The sequence below is a fragment of the Uranotaenia lowii genome, chromosome 1 (assembly GCF_029784155.1).
Source record: "Uranotaenia lowii strain MFRU-FL chromosome 1, ASM2978415v1, whole genome shotgun sequence".
Lineage (NCBI taxonomy): Eukaryota > Metazoa > Arthropoda > Insecta > Diptera > Culicidae > Uranotaenia > Uranotaenia lowii.
In genome coordinates, this window is record NC_073691.1 from 75,110,283 (window position 1) to 75,126,858 (window position 16,576).

Genomic DNA, 16,576 nt, shown 5'->3' on the forward strand with positions numbered 1-16,576 from the left:
TTTCCTGTATATGTATAGGTTTCTATTTCATGATACCTCGCACGTACGTGAAAAGCCTATCCCACGACATTTTGGTGAAGATTTGATGTTTGTTGCGCAGGACATTTTAAACGGATGTAAAAACTGTCGAGTAGCCTAACTCGTCTAAAATTTCACACGTATGGAGAGGTCCTATCAAATCGAATGTTCTGTAAAGACGTAAAGAAACGGGAAAAAGAAACCAACCAAAACGTAAAAGATGTAACAAAGAAATTAAACTCTCGAAACAAAAGATTGAAAAATATCAATTAAAAAGAACACTAGATAGCTATTTTTCTACTGTTTTACATCTTAATTTTGATTACATTTGTTTATTTTGCAAGTTTTATACATGAATTGGATTGAGTTTTTATAAAACAACCCATTTTTTTTGTTACTGCTAATTACTTTCATTATTTGGTGTTGAATTGAGATTTTCTGACACCATGTAACTCATATTGGACAAGTCTCGGGGTAAATATGAACAGAGTTTGGGGTAATTATGAACATAATTTTTTAAGTAAAAAATCACCATACACTGCTTACTATGGGTAAATGTAACGTATAACTACTATTACTTTTCAAAAATTTTATACCAAGTTCGTAATCCGTGTTCATAATTACCCCCTAGAGAGTGGGGTAAATATGAACAGACGGGGTAATTATGAACAGACGTCCCAAGGACAGAGGTTGCGACCAAAAAACAAAAGTTGTTCTACAGAATGATAACGAGCACGGAAACATTCATTGATGGTAGCTTTTCAAAGTTTGTGATAAGAAATTAACATATGGTGGCTGTAAGTGTGTCAAATGAAGAAATTTTGTTCATAATTACCCCACCTAGCCCTAATTATAGCGCCGTGTTACAACTTGTAACTTACAAGTTTGCGCATCAAAATATATATTCTAGGAACGACGTGTCCTGAGGTCAAGTTTAGTGCTATACTTCCAAAACATTAATGATTTTCAGTAGGTAGACAACTTGTCATTGAAAATGTTAAGCAGATTTTAATTCATAGCACCTTTCATATAGGAGATCAGAAATTGATAAGTAGTAAAGGACAAAAGGAGTAGAAACCGGAAAAAATTAGCATCATTAACACACTTAAACGACCTCGTTGATAATCAAGTTCTCATTGAGCCGGTTGATGTTATCAAACAACATTGAGTAATCGGTCGGGTGAAAGAAAGCAAACATACACATGTAGTTCGAAGCTAATAGCAGATAAGCTAAAGGTAGCCGGGCAGACGCTATGCTGCGTATATGATAGGTAGGTATACTTTCTTCTTTATGTGCTCGGAACTAACTCATCTGCCTGCATCAGTATCAATTTACGCTTCGTTTCGATCGGATCAGGATGGGTAGTTTCTGCCGAGACATCTTGCTCATAGTTTCGTTCTTTTTTGTGGCGCACAAGTGCCACAGTAACCCATATTTCGGAACCAGTGCCCCAAATTTGATCGAGGTCACCAAATCGCCGTCCTGGTCGCAGGGCATCTTCAAGTACCGACTGTTTCAATCACACGATAATCAGCTACCGGGGATGGATAAAAAGTTCCCGGCGTGGTTCGGATTCGGAGCTTCTACCGCAGCGTACCAGATTGAGGGAGCCTGGAACGTCGATGGCAAGGGACCATCGGTGTGGGACAGTCTGACCCATAAGCACCCTGAACTGGTTGTGGATCGGAAAACCGGTGATGTGGCGGCAGATTCTTATCATCGCTTTCAGGAAGATATCGCCGCATTGAAAGAAGTTGGGGTAAGTGGATCCTTCTTAACCATCAATACCTTTAAGATTGTTTAAAATCATTCCCCCAAACCTTATTTTACGGAACATTTATGAGGATGAGCCCTAGATCATTGATCATTGAGGTTAATAATTTGGAATTATGTTATCTTTTCTTGCAGTTTAACTTCTACCGCTTCTCGATATCGTGGCCCCGAATCCTGCCAGAAGGAGACATCTCTTCACTTCAAACGGCGGGTATAGATTACTACAATAAGCTTATAGACGCTCTGATCGAGGCACGAATTGAACCGGTCGTCACGATGATACACTATGACGTACCACAGTACATACAGGATTTGGGGGGTCTTGCGTCTCCAATTTTCGTGCGATACTTCGAGATCTATGCCGATACCCTGTATCGGTACTTCGGCGATCGAGTCAAAGTTTGGTTGACGCACAACGAACCGTACGACTTTTGCGTCGAAGGCTACGGCAATGGGCAAAGTGGACCCTTGATCTATGCACCGGGCGTCGGAGAGTACTTGTGTGCCCACCACGTGCTACTGAGCCATGCAGCTGCCTACCACGTGTACGACAAGAAATATCGGGCGATGCAGAAAGGCGTCGTGGGAATTACACTGAGTGGTAGATTTTACTACCCAGCCAACAACCAAACAGGACCGGACGTTGTTGATCGAGCCCTACAGTTTCAGGTAACGTATCGATTTTAAGGCCCATGAAATGATTTATTTCCTTTTTAGGGTGATTTTTTTCATTTGTTTATCTGAACGACTCTGTTAATGACTCCAATTTGTATTTCGAATTTTTTATACCCAGGCAAAACAAAACTCAGTTCTAGAGTGTTAATTTGACATTCCTGGCTGAAAATCACTGTATCTCTCTTATTTCTCAACCCATATTCGCTATTTCGAAGCTGTGCTGCTGTCATCTGTGGTAGTACGATGTTGCGTGAGCAACATTTTGAGTGAACGATAAATTATAGACGACTTTACATTCCTTTGAGTGAAGTTTTCATAATTCCAAATAGGTTTATCAAAAAAAACACATCTTTAAAAATATATTATATATTATCACGCCTGATGGTATGCAGCTGCTGAAGAAAAGCGAGTAGAAAATAGCAAATATTTACGTATTTTCAGATAGAAACTACTAGCTTATCAATTGATGGGGCTTTCGCCAATAGTTTCAGACATCTTGCGTATAGCTAATTTACGTTATTCAATGACAAAAAAAGCAAATATGCCTCAGAAAACAGGAAGAAGATAAGCTCGAAGTGCACCCATAGAAGAAGTTGCAAAAATCCGATGCCTATTTAGCAAATCTCTGTGCCAAAAATGCGCTGAAAAGTGTAGGACTGTACCGAAAGATGATATGATTGCAAAAGCACTATTGGCATAAAGACTCGAGCTCCTTAAGCAAAATGAGGCATGACCACTACATTCAAACGAAACAAGAAAATCATTTGGATTTGGGATTTGGATATTGGATAAATTATCTAAAAAAAAAGAAGAAATAGTGAGAATCGAACTGACTGCAACATTTTCTTCTTGACTTTCCAGTCCAATATTTTACCCAATGCATCATCTGCGTCTGTAAGCAAACGAAGGTTTGTTTGTCATAGTCTTTCTGCCACTGCCGATTACCTAAAAAACGCACTACATTAGAAAACTAGAAACTGTTTTATTGCCGGCCGGCTCTGTCTTGTGATAGGATATGGGATATGTTTTATTTAGTTTCTTACAGATAAATATGTATATGCAATGCAGTTGCGGTGGGGTGACAATGCCAGTTTTAAGAAACCTTGTTAATGCCGGTCTGGCATAAAATCTTATACCGATAATTCCACCTCCACAGAAGTTCATTATTGGAGTAGAGTCTGATTTGTGGGTATACTTTTTGTTTTGTACCTGTTGTGTCACCACGAGAGAAACCAAGTTTTTGCGTTTTTAACTTCTAATATGGCCTGGATTCGACCAGACCGAACTGAACGCCAATTTGAAAAAAATTGAGTTATCTATTGCAGCGGATGCGAAACATGATAAACTACCTGTCCAATGAAAATCAGAACATTTTTCCTATATTTTCTGATTTTATTAGAAAATTTCAATGTTGTAGACAGTGAAAATGGCAAAAATGCGTTGCGCCAAAGTGAACTGAGAGCCACCTTAGAGGTAAAGACAAAATGTCTGTTTTGGTCAAGAAAACTAATTTTGTGCGAAATAATCTTCTGTGTGTTGGTTTTTTCGATTCAAAACAGTTCTTCGGCTCGTCTCGAACTAATATCTGATAAATTGAATGATAAAGAACGTTCCCGTGGCTAAAAACTTTATATTTCGGATTTCAAGCATTTGTAAAAATTTCGCTCCGCCAGACTGAACCGAATCCCTTGAGTATTGTTTTCCAATTTACCCAAGAGGATGTTAGAATTTTTAACATTTAACGATAAAAGATACTTTATTTTATTGCTCACTGTCGTTCAGAACGCAACCGGTAAGTAACAATTAAAGATATTTCGGACTTCAAAAGTGCGAAATTTGTATGGCTCGGTTCACTCTGGCTCAACGAAAAAAAAACATTTTCCAAGCATCAGCCATACTCGTTGGGTGCTGCTCGTAAAGCGCCTATTAGTAGGCTCCTACGTTTAGAACAAATTGCCCAGTCAAATGATAGCGCATGGTAATTTTTTAAACATTTTGGTTCGACCAGAGTGAACTGGGTGCAAACATATTGCTATAAAAATTCTGTTTACGGCTTATTGTGTAATCAGAAATCGACCAGTATATGCTCGACGGCTTTATAAGAGTCTAAATGTGATAGTAAAATGATGAAATGAGATATCTAATGAAATGGTATCAATTGGTAGGGCTGTGAACTTTGTACTCGATTTTCTCGAAATCAAGTTTATGGCGTTCAGTTCGGTCTGGTCGAATCGCGACCATATAATTCTCAACCTCGTTGTCGTTAAAGTACAAAAATCAGAATAAATGATAAAGAATAACAAAAGTTTATCTAACTGACATATCTTGTTGGGGCATCCAGTAATGACGATCTTCGATGATGTTCGAAAGCTGCGCACCGAGGGACCCAACATCTCCCCTTTTAAGCCCAGAGTCCAGAAGTATATCGATCCGGAACACGTCTCGTACGTTCAGAACGTCTAAGTTGAGCTCAAGGGTCGTTGATTGTAGAAGTTGCATTTTCCTTCGATGATGTTCGAAAGCTGCGCACCGAGGGACCTAACACTTTTCAATCAATCAATCAATTGTCAAAGTTGCGCCAGTCGCAGTAGAGAAATTTTTAATAAATATTCCCCAGCAATCAAAAGTTACTTAAAAGACTGAATTGATCAAAGTTACCCCGGTGATAAAAGCTTCCTCAGTTTATTGTATTTTTGAAACACTCTTGGGAATTCGATAGCAAAGACGTTTTGAAAGTCATTTTCAACGCACCTAATAATCGCTTTTGTGCATATAATTCACTCAAGGAAATTGGATTGTTGTTTTTCATTTTTAGCTAAATGTAGCTTCTTATTTCAATTTACTAATGCACGTGTACAAAGGGGATTTTATTTTTCAAAGTGTATACCTTCACTGATGGACAAAATGATTTGACATAAGCTAACTCCGCATTTATTTAAAAACTCTTATTTTGTATATGTGAGTAGATTCTGTAAAATATTCTCTATCTGAGGGCATAAAACTCCGTATACTCAACTCTTCTTCCATAACAAGAAGACCAAGGTTGCTAATCTTCGATCAGAATGATTTTTCCCCCGATCCTAGTCACCAACGATTTAGCTTCATAACACAGAAGGTCTGTTTTCTTTAGAAACGACGCTTTTCAGCATCGAACGGCGCATACCTAGTTTGTTTTTCTTATCCTCATTAGTGATCAGTTATTTTCTGAGTTACTATCGACAACTAACAAACAATCGACGTCTTCTAGACTCGCTGACAATCCTGCTGCGCCACGAATGCTTCATGAAGAAAATCGATTTAATTCTAGGAAATCAAGAGGTGCCCAAAAACCCAATCTATGTCAATAATGGCTTATTTTTCTCTCAAATTGTGTAAATTGTTTATCGAATATGGGAAAGTCTTTATCCTGAGAATTGTCCTCCTAGTAGCATTCTTCCTTGAGGGTCTTTTTATTAGTTGATCACCCAGGTGGTAAATCCTTTTTACGGATTGCTTTCCAAGGCACGACGAGCCACCGCGTCCCCTCAGTTTGCCACTCTGGGTCCATGGGTGCAATTGGACGACTCATGATACTATGTACCCCTACGCCATAAAATCCACCTGGGGCCTCTCGCCATAATTCTCATTCGGACCTGCAACGAAGGCTATACCCGGCATGGGAGACCATACTCGCGCAATGCGCTCCGCGCAAATACTCGTTTATACGTGCTACACCAGCAATCGTCATCCACTCTTTGTCACGATTCACGACTCACGGGTTGGCAGTCCTTTCGCCGCTACTCGTGACTCGAGTCCCACATACGGCCTCTTGTCACAATTCGAGACGAGAACAACTCGCCTCGACTCGTGACTCGAGGCCCCCTCACACTCATCCTCTTGACACAAATTGAGGCGTCAATACACACCTTTTCTCGTGTCTCGAGGCCCTCGTTCAGTACGTCTCTTGACCCAATTCGAGACGAGAACAACTCGCCTCTCCTCAGGTCCGGAGATAACCACACATCCAATTATTTCTCCGTCTCGACTCTTCGAGACACAACCTGAGGCCCATCCACTGGGCGCCACATGTTACGGCACTAGGCCCCTCTGTCTGTCGTGAGTCAATCGTATCCGCGAATCGGGGCCAGGAACCTCCCCAAAAGGCAGGTCTATCGAAACCCGCTCAAACATTTGGTCGTCCCGCATAGTCGCGACTAACCGATACACGATACGACCCCTCCCTCTTGCAACTGAGCACTGGTACCAAGGTGCCCAGTCGCACTACGTTTTTGCCACCACGTGTGTTTGTACCAAATGTGACGTGTAGTTCTCTTGGCCGTACATCTACAGGTGACAAGTCTGTAGACACGTTTCCACTCTGCATCACGGGGAGGTGGAACTACGTCGCAGAGCTTCCTTGAGGGTCTGAGTCTGGACATGAGTCAACATCATCGTCATCAACTCGCGCCGAATCAACTCGCTAACGAATGAATTCATTGGCGAAGTGATGATTGCTGGAGATTGACTATAAATCGGGAGGAGAAAATCAACATGGAACGCTAGGCAACGAAAACAGAACGAAATATCATTGCTCATAGTTCACTTAAGCCTAGTCCACACTAGGAGACGGTTCGTCTCGAGACGGTCTCAGCGTCTCCCATTTTCTTCGGGAGACGCTTAGACCGTCTCGAGACGAACCGTCTCCTAGTGTGGACTAGGCTTTAGACGGCGTTCTTCTGTTGCATGTTTTGATTTGTTCGTGAGTAAATGCTAACAGCGTCGTTTCTGTGGTTGCGTCGGCAACGATTGGAAATTTTGAAGTAAATGAAGCTAATATCAGTAAGCCTGGATAAAACAACACAAACTTCTACAGAACACTAAAAAACTGTGTTAATTCTCGAAAACCGTGAAAAAATCGTTCTCATTCAGGAAAACCGTGAAAAAGCAACCTGAAACCTGAGATGTGAGACCTGAGGCATGATACCCAAGACATAAGATCTCACACCTGAGACTTGATATCTTATTTCTGGGACTAGGGGCATGAGAATTTTGACATGAGGCAGGACTAGTTTTGATTATAAGCAACGAATAATGAACAAGAATTTTCGGATGGAAATCGGCAAAGACCCACGCGACGAAAGGGACCAGTGTTTGAAAACTGGAAACATGGAACTGCTATTCTCTAAATTTCATGAGCAGTACTCGCGTGCTCTCCAACGAACTGAAGAGCCGCAGATTCGACATCGTTACGCCGCAGGAGTTATGCTGGAAGATCTAGTGCCTTTCTCCAGCACCACCTCCTACACAAGTACATCTGGAGATCGCCGTATGAAACGCATGTAGACAGCTGGCACTTCGATTAAATATCGCACGACTGAAGCAACCTGAGGTCGCAGCAGACTACGCGCTATCGCTCGAAGCAGCACTGCCGGCAGAGAGCGAGCTAGACGAAGCCCCTCTCGACGACTGTTAGGATCTTGGGATACAATCAAGACAGCCATCAACAGCGTTTCAGAAAACTTCATCGGTCGTGTGTAACGAACACGACGAAGAGAATGCCGCTCACGCGACAATAGCGCAAAGAAGCACCCGTCTAAACGTGGAAAACCACCGACAGCGGAAGAGGCAGCAAGTCCAACCTTTCCAGGAGAAAAAGCGCCGCCCGCTGGAAGAGGAGCTCGAGGAGCTGGAGCAACTGCATCGTTCCCAGGAAACTAGAAAATTCTATTAGAAGCTCAACGCATCCCGCAAAGGCTTTGTGCCGGGATAACGACGGAGGTATGTGTGCGAAATGTGCCGGGATAAGAACGGATGTATCCTGACGGACAATCGTGAGGTGATCAAAAGGTGGAAGCAGCACTTCAATGAACACCTGAACGGCGCAACTGTAGAAAACCAAGACGGCGAGGCATGGTTGCCACATGTACAGATTTATCTAGACAGGTACAGATTTTTGAGCTCATTTTTGGTACAGAATCTGTACGTACAGATGACAGATTTTCAAAATTTGGTACAGATTTGTACAGATTTTTTAATTTTAAAAACTGATTATTGAAAACTTTATAGAAAATAAATCAAAAGTTAACCTTTATTATTCTGACGATAGGAGTTCCTTACTGGGAAGTACACGATAGAACAATTAGATTTCCAAATTTGCTACAAATACTAAATATCTGATTATAATCCGATTGAGCGCATTTTCTCGCAAGTAAATGCCAATAAAACCCAAGTTCGTAATCGTCTGAGTGTTGACACATTGGACGCTATCCTTAGAACGAAAAGTTATTTCAGATTAAACGTCGAATCGAAAATTGTCGTATTAAATATGACGCTCAAAAATCGTGTTAATAAACATCATGAACATTAGGAAGAGAATATAAAAATGATTAAATGAGTTTCGCAGAAAGTGTTTAACTAAAAAAATGTACAATGTGCAATAAATTATATATCTTTTATAAGATTAAAACAAGGAAACAAAATCTTCATATATCAACACATTGAATGCAGAACTTTGTTTTCTTCGGTACAGATTTTGGTACAGATTTTTGAGTTTTCGGTACAGATAAAAAAGATTTTTTTGATAAGCGGTACAGATTTTGATGTGGCAACATTGCGGCGAGGGTAGCTAGACAAAGAGGAGCCAATCCCAACAATGAATGGAGTTAAGGAAGCCATTCGCCAGATGAATAGCAACATGTTGGCTGACAAGGATGGCATCATAGCTGAGTTTTTATCAAAATGGGCACTTGATTGCCTACACCGGGAGATGGTCCGGATCTGGGACACAGAACAGCTACCGGAGTGGAAGGAGGGGATCATATGCCCGATCTACAAGAAGGGTGGCAAACTGGACTGTGAGAACTACTGAGCGATCACTGTCCTAAATGCCGCCTACAAAGTGCTGTCCCGAATACTACTACGCCGCCTAACCCCACACACAAACAGAACACTACGGCAGATCAGTTGAGGCAGTGGAGGAGATCTGCCGCAAACTGAAAAGCGAAACAGGAAGGATTGGGTTGATGATAAATACGTCCAAGACGAAGTATATTATGGTAGTATATGCTGGCAATCGGATCCAAGACCGACCGAACCCGCTCGTCCAGTAATAACAAGGTCACGATCGACGGCTACGAGCTGGAGATAGTCCTATACAGAAGACTTTGTCTATCTCGGCTCACTGGTGACCGCATCAGCCGTTAGATCCGGCGGCGAATGATCAGCGAAGGTCGTACATACTATGGACTCCACGAGCAACTGCAGTCGGAGAAGACTTTGCCCTCGCACAACGTGTAGCCTGTACACGCCACTCATTAGACCAGTTATCCTCTACAGGCGACGAGTGTTAAGAATCATTTTGGGCAAAGGCTGGACGGATACGCTGGGCAGGACATGTTGCGAGAATGCCGGACGAATGTCCTGCAAAACAGGTGTTCGCTGCGAATCCGGAAAAAACGAGACAAGCAGGGGCGCAAAAAGCGAGGTGATTAGATCAAGTGGAGCCTGATCTGGCGAATTTGGGATACCCGAGAAGTTGGAGAACGGTGGCCGACTGAATTGGAGGAATATTGTTCATCAGGTTATGTAGTGTGACAGATAACCAAGTTAATAAAGTGCTAGTTGTGAAAACCATGTTAAAATAAACTGAGCTCTGAATAACGTAAAATTAAATGATTGTAACTGAAAATCACCTTGGAATCATATTTGAGTTACTGTTAGTTGAACTACTTACTGTTTCTTAAAATATAAGTTTTGTACAGATCGATTGAGACACAAGAAAGATATAGCGATTATAATCAGAAATGTCAAATTGAAATTCCTTCAACTTCAATTGGTTTAAAATCTCAGGCGATAAAGGGTGAAATTGATAAATTTCACGATCTTTCCTTATTGCAGCTAGGCTGGTACATTCACCCTCTGTTGAGTGAAACTGGTGGCTACCCGCCAATCATGGTCCAAGATATCGCTGACCACAGTCTGCAAGAAGGCCGGTCCATGTCCCGATTACCCGAAATGTCGGAAGCGACGAAGAAATTTATCAAGGGATCCTTGGATTTCCTTGGTTACAACTATTACAGCAGTCGATTGGTAGCCCTGGATCGTCTAGACTATAACACCAGCAGTCCGCCATCTCAGCTCAAGGATACGCGGCTGATATACAGCGTAGATCCTAGTTGGAAACGCGCGAAATCCAGCTGGCTGTACGTGGTGCCGGAGGGTCTTCGAGGCATCCTAAACTGGTTCAAGGAAGAGTACAACAACCCGCTGGTGCTTATTACCGAAAACGGGTACTCCGACGATGGACAGCTGGATGACCATGACCGAGTTGATTACTATAAGAGACACTTGACCGAATTGTTGAACGCTTTGCTCGATGACCAGTGCAAAATAATGGGGTTCACTGCATGGAGCATCATCGATAACTTCGAGTGGTTGCGGGGGTACAGGTAAGTCGGTTATCTTCGGAATTCTTTAGCGATAAAACTTGCGATAACTTTAATACCTAGCTGGAAAATAATGCGTGTCATTTTTCTTTTCAGTGAAAAGTTTGGATTATATCACGTAAACTTCTCTAGTCCCAATTTGGAGCGAACACCCAAACTTTCTTCCCGAGTGATGAAACAGATCATTGAAACCCGTGTGATACCCTAGAATAATTTAGATAAACAAACAAGTATGTAAATTTAAGATTTATTAATTGTTAATGTTAATAAAAAGGAACAAACAAAAAAAAATATCAAAACCTGTTTGAAGTCTGAAGAATCTTCATATAGGATCCAACTCTAACTACCCAAACAATGGAATTAAAAGTTTTTAAAAACGTAAATCAATCTTCATGATACCAAAATAATTACGAAAGTCATATCAAAATCAACGGTTTAAAAAAACTGGTCCAATTTTGCCTTACCATAAGTGCTTAAAAAGACATTCCCTAATGCACTATCGTCTCTAATTTAAAACAGCTGCTTACGACCAAGGTAGAAAAAAAAATCAATAAAAATATGGCGGTGGCATGAGGGCACCGGGCGGCGCTTGTGAACCACCTCCTCGCATCGATTCCGGATGACCGAAGAAGGTTTGCGGCATAGGCGTCCCAGGAATTCGTAACTGTTGCATGGCTTGAGCCATTAGCTGAGCTTCGCCGAAGTAACTCGGTTGCATACCTTGACCATGAACTGTTGCTGTTGATGGGTAGTTGGCAGCGAAGATCTGCGGAGGTAAATGATTCGGGGGTGGAGGAATGCAGTAATTGGATTGGATCGGGGCTCGTGCCACGGCAAACTGTTGATGTTGTTGCTGCGGCGGAATAATCGGCTGGAAGTTTTGGAATTGATTCTGAGGTACCATGCAGAGGGCTACCTCGCCTGGAACCTGCGTGTTCGAGTATGGATTCAATCCGAAATATACAGCGCCGATTTTGATTTCACGACCACCAGGCGATTGAACGTACTGTAGCGGGAACATCGGCATAATTTTGTATGGGAATGGACTGGTCCCGACTTGTTCCATCATTCCCAGGGTGACATCGATAAAGTTGCTTTTCTTCGTGAAATTATAGTTTGTCAGCGTGTATTGATCACACAATACGAACAGTATTTCTCGGTTGTCCAATTTTTTGTTCAGAGCAGGTCGACGACGGAAATTTTGATTCAAACAGCCAAGAATGCGGTCGTTCAGTTCAAGCGACTGTAAGTATGAGAATGGTTCTCCTGTTTCCAATTCCTGGCGGTACATGGTATACAGTTCATCGAAAGTGTATTTTACCAAGACGTTGACAGCCACGCACAAGTCGAAGATTTCATTCCAAAATAGATTGATCGAAAGATCTGCATCGCGCGCTACGTTCAAAAGAGGCTGCGCCAGCGATTGAACTGATCCAACTGAAATGACGATGAAGAAAATAATTTAGAAACATTCATAGAAATTAAAAGCTTTTCTCCTTACCATGTATCATATGGTCGTTGGTTATCTTCAAAACCAGATTCGGTTCCGGCAAGACACCGGCTTCGTCGATGAGAATGCTGATGGCTTCGCAAAGGCGGCTCTGCACATCCGCCAGACCATGCAGCGAGATTTCGATGAAGTAAGCGTGCACTCGGGAGCAGTTTCGGATAACCACCGCTGCATACTGTAGCTGACTGAGGGCAAAAACTCGTCCGTACAAAATAATCGGCAGGTCCCATCCGTTGGCAATGCACTTGATCCGGAGCAGCGAATCAAAGTCGTAATTTTTCATGTTGTGGAACGAGTTCCTGCAGGTGGGTCTAGGGGTTAATTACGGGGGCGAATCAGTTTTGAAAATAGTATTAAACCGAAGAGGAAAGCAAGAGTTGTAGACATTCCCCGGATGATTCGAGATTTAAACAAACATTTTGTCGCTTTAAATCAGAAAAAATGTTGTTCACAAGAGTTACTGCAAACATTTTTAGCTATTTGCATTGCTGAACAATCATAAAACTGAAGGACTGAAGTTCAGCAATGAAAGACCGGAAAACAATAACAGCTATTGTTTCAAAATATCCAATGTTAATAGATTTCATTTTAAAATATGTTTTCAAAATGCTAGTTACCTAAGCTTGTTGTAAATTACATTTTTCCGAGGTGCCAAGAATGTAAAAGCATATTTAAAATAATTTGGAAGCGCTGATTCAAAATATTGAACTAGTACTTTCTATCAACTCTCGTTTTTGCGATTCAGAGGTTTACTTTTAGAAACAGGTTAGGTAACATTCTTTTCAGAAATTTACGCACTATTTGGCAAAACTGTAAAAAAAATTAAATATGAATATTTTAAATAAATGATCAACTTTCTTTAAAACCGTGTATTGTTTTGAATTGCATATACAATGTTATTTTCATTTTTTTTATTTACAGCTAGTTTATTAAAGGCCTTTTACTTTTACAAAGTTTAAATGTGCCGAGGGTATTTGATTCACTGGTTAGTATAGGGATGGGTAATAGTCGCGGCGAAATTTTGGTTTGTAAAAAGAAATATTCAGAAACCATCCTGAGCACCAACTTACTCTCCTACATGTATGTGATCTCTCAACGTCCTGTATGAATAAAAAAAACTTTCCACAAATATTCTTCTAAGATATTATGACAAAAACAAATCCCAATGAAAGTAGATGATCTGATTATGTTCGAAGTAGGTCATATGTTTTGAGAAAAGCTATTCTGGGCCAGGAAGCTGTTAATTTTTTCAGAAGTCAAAGAATTTTTAATCTGGAAAAAATGTCTAACTACTAGGGATATTTGATTAGGATACCATTATTTTCTACCTACCACATCAGAGCAGAAAAACAATTCAAACCCTACATTCAATCTCCGGGAAATGTTACAAAACTAGCCATCACTATTTAAAATTACCTGAGTGGCGGCATCGCCCATTCTATGTCCAGAGGGAACTTGTTGAGCACGTAGCCTTGGATGGTGTGCATCACCAGATCGGCCTGTTCCCGGGTAGCAAACTCGACGAAACAAAACTCCCGTACCCGGGACACTTTGATGATGTGCTGTCGCGGTACAAGCCGGGAAAAAAGGCTATACAAATCCTTGGTGTTGACGGTTAGATCGATGTTTCGGACAAACAGCGTTTTAACCTCGTCCACCCCCGAGTGATCCAGCGATCGCTGTGGATTGGCCCACACGATTTTGATGTCTCGGTCCCACATTCTCATACATCCCGGTGTGGTTTGCTTCTTAGCCCGCAGGGCAGCGGCGTGATCCGGAAAATCCATAAAAGCAAATCCACGGTTTTTCTCCCCATCAGCGATGCGATTATGCATTACAAAACGAGTCATTTCTGGGAAGAGAGACCGGAAGGAAACTTCGATAGTTTTACGATCCAAGTCCTTGGGAAGGTTTCCGACGAACAGCCGACATTTCTCGAAAGACTTTTGGACCTCCAGCGTCTGATTGTCTTTAACGTAGTGATGATTGAGTACTTCAATCGCCGTTTTGGCATCTTCCTCATTGGTAAAGCGTACGAAACAGTAACGCCGATTCTGGTTATTATAATCCATCATCAAGCGCAATTCATATAAACGACCAAATTGTTGGAACAATGGAACCAGCTCCAGTTCCGTGAATTCTGGAGGAATACGTTTTACGTAAATCTCGCATCCAAATCCGGGAGCCATTCCTAAAAACATTTTATTTGTTTACTCAAAGTTTGTTTACACAAGACGAACCGACAAACCTTTCCAGTTTCGTGGTGGCCCGTACTGTCGGCAACCATTGATTTGTGTGACCATATAATCTTCATTGTAAATTTCGGAAATCATAGAAAAATTCCCTCCCCCGGATCCACCTACGGCGGACATATTGGTACTGCTATTGTTCGGTCCACTTCCGGTGTGGCTAGGTTCTGCTGTTGCATCGTTGGCTAAATCGGAAATGATGAAATTTTCATGTAAACAGAAAGAGGAACAAACAAAAAAAAAGCTTACCGGAACTGATGGTGGATTCCAGCTCGGTAAGCCGGAAGGCGATTTCCTCTTGCGAAACCGGTAGATTCTCCTGGTCGATCATTCTCAAAATTTTACATTAACTGACACAAGGAACTGAATTTTAAACTAAACACTTTCGCAAACTTAAATTTGAATAATTTCAGGCAGGGTAAAATTTGAAACCAGATGCACGCGTGAAGGCTCGATCGAAAATGTGCGACGATTTGAATGAAGAAAAAGCAGTGCATGCAGAAAGTTTTCTGTCGCGTGAGCTTTACTATAAAAATGCACTGAATAAAATCTTTCTGCTGATAATTATGGTTTTTCTCACTTCTTGCTTGTCTCCTTGAAAATTAACAAAATCTTACCAATAGAGTTGTTTTTGACATTTCTTACGCACACTTGCAGAGCGTGTATAGATGAGTCGGGACAATTAACCTCAAAAACTCTCGGTACAAATTTCAGTGCAAAAACTGGGCAGCCAGCCGACGAACAAGGTCGTTTTTGAGGTTAATGTTCCCAAAATTGAAAAGTATTAGTGATACATCCCGAATTATGACACAAATACTACTAGCGGCAAATAGGACTATAATATCTCGCGTGAGCTTTCATTACGTCGAATGAAACAGAAACACCGAACCGAGAAAAACGCTTCTGAAATTTGAAGAGTGTTTTTCAAATCCTATTTTTATTCCTTCGCCGATAACCCTTCAAAAAATACGCAATATTCATGGAAACTAATTGTGTCAGATATTCCACATGATGAATTTATTTTTTTGCAATTTTTAGAGCTTTTTTTTAATTATATAGGAACATACGACATATTCAAACATAAATCGTTCATACGTCTGAACACATTCGTCGTTTGGAGGGGAAATTTGTTTCATTCGTCTCTTTTCTTTCGTCCTTTGATTCGTTCAACTTGCACATACGCCCAAATGTTTCTGATGTAAATACTATGGAAAATTTTCAATTTTCTCGGCGTAGAGGCTGTTTAATAAGTTGTGTAGCGGTAAATTGGTGAGTAAATGCATAATGAAATGTGTGAATCGGGTGCGACATCGATCAGACCAACTCGCTGCTGCTGATCAGCTTTCTGTTGCCGATCAGCTGGAGGGGAAATTTGTCTCATTCGTCCTTTGATTCGTTCAACTTGCACTTACGCCCAAATGTTTCTGAGGCATTTACCGGTAAATTTTCAATTTTTTTTTGGCATAGTGAATGTTAACTTAGTGAGTTATCGAGTGTAGCGGTAAATTTATTAGTGAATGCGTAATAAAAGTGTGAATCGGGTGATTGGGTGACTAACAGCAGCAGGCTGCTGCCGATCAACCTGCTGCTGTTAGTTGTTAAGTTTGCTGCTACTGCTGCTGTTCGGTTTCTTTTCCTTGCTGCATTATTGTACAGCGTTCGAAAGCCTTGAGTATCGATTTAAGAACGCCTGAAAACAAGAATCTGAAATAATATTGCCAGGTTGATATTCTGATAACCTCTTCCTGTATACACTGTTTGCTCATGGAATCCATAGCGAATGTGCTAGGTTTTTCTTCCTCTGCACATTCGCCGTTTGGAAGAAGGGACGTAAGCAACATTGAAATGGGCAAGCAAGGTTTTGTTTCATTCGTCATTTTGAAAGTCTTAAATTTTATACATTAAAAGGGTTTTAATTGATTGTGTT

The 16,576-nt window shown here is 41.1% G+C and overlaps 2 protein-coding genes across 3 annotated transcripts; one reads left to right on the top strand and one right to left on the bottom strand.

Annotated features, from left to right (window-relative positions):
* The first annotated feature begins 1,327 nt into the window (after positions 1-1,327).
* Positions 1,328-11,266, top strand: LOC129738559 (myrosinase 1-like). Its single transcript, XM_055729784.1, has 4 exons — positions 1,328-1,778; positions 1,928-2,461; positions 10,343-10,893; positions 10,987-11,266. Exons 1-4 carry the CDS (start codon positions 1,377-1,379, stop codon positions 11,096-11,098), a joined length of 1,599 nt encoding a protein of 532 aa, XP_055585759.1. The 5' UTR covers positions 1,328-1,376; the 3' UTR covers positions 11,099-11,266.
* On the bottom strand, positions 11,196-15,093 carry LOC129738558 (uncharacterized). Of its 2 annotated transcripts, none has more exons than XM_055729783.1 (5): positions 14,899-15,093; positions 14,649-14,834; positions 13,817-14,591; positions 12,392-12,699; positions 11,196-12,327 (listed from the first exon to the last, which is right to left on the bottom strand). In XM_055729783.1, the coding sequence occupies exons 1-5, from the start codon at positions 14,978-14,980 to the stop codon at positions 11,438-11,440; spliced, it is 2,241 nt and encodes a 746-aa protein (XP_055585758.1). In that variant the 5' UTR covers positions 14,981-15,093; the 3' UTR covers positions 11,196-11,437. The 2 variants fall into 2 exon arrangements, with proteins under 2 accessions (XP_055585758.1, XP_055585757.1); XM_055729782.1 differs by having other exon boundaries at positions 12,392-12,711.
* Between the last annotated feature and the right edge of the window lie 1,483 nt (positions 15,094-16,576).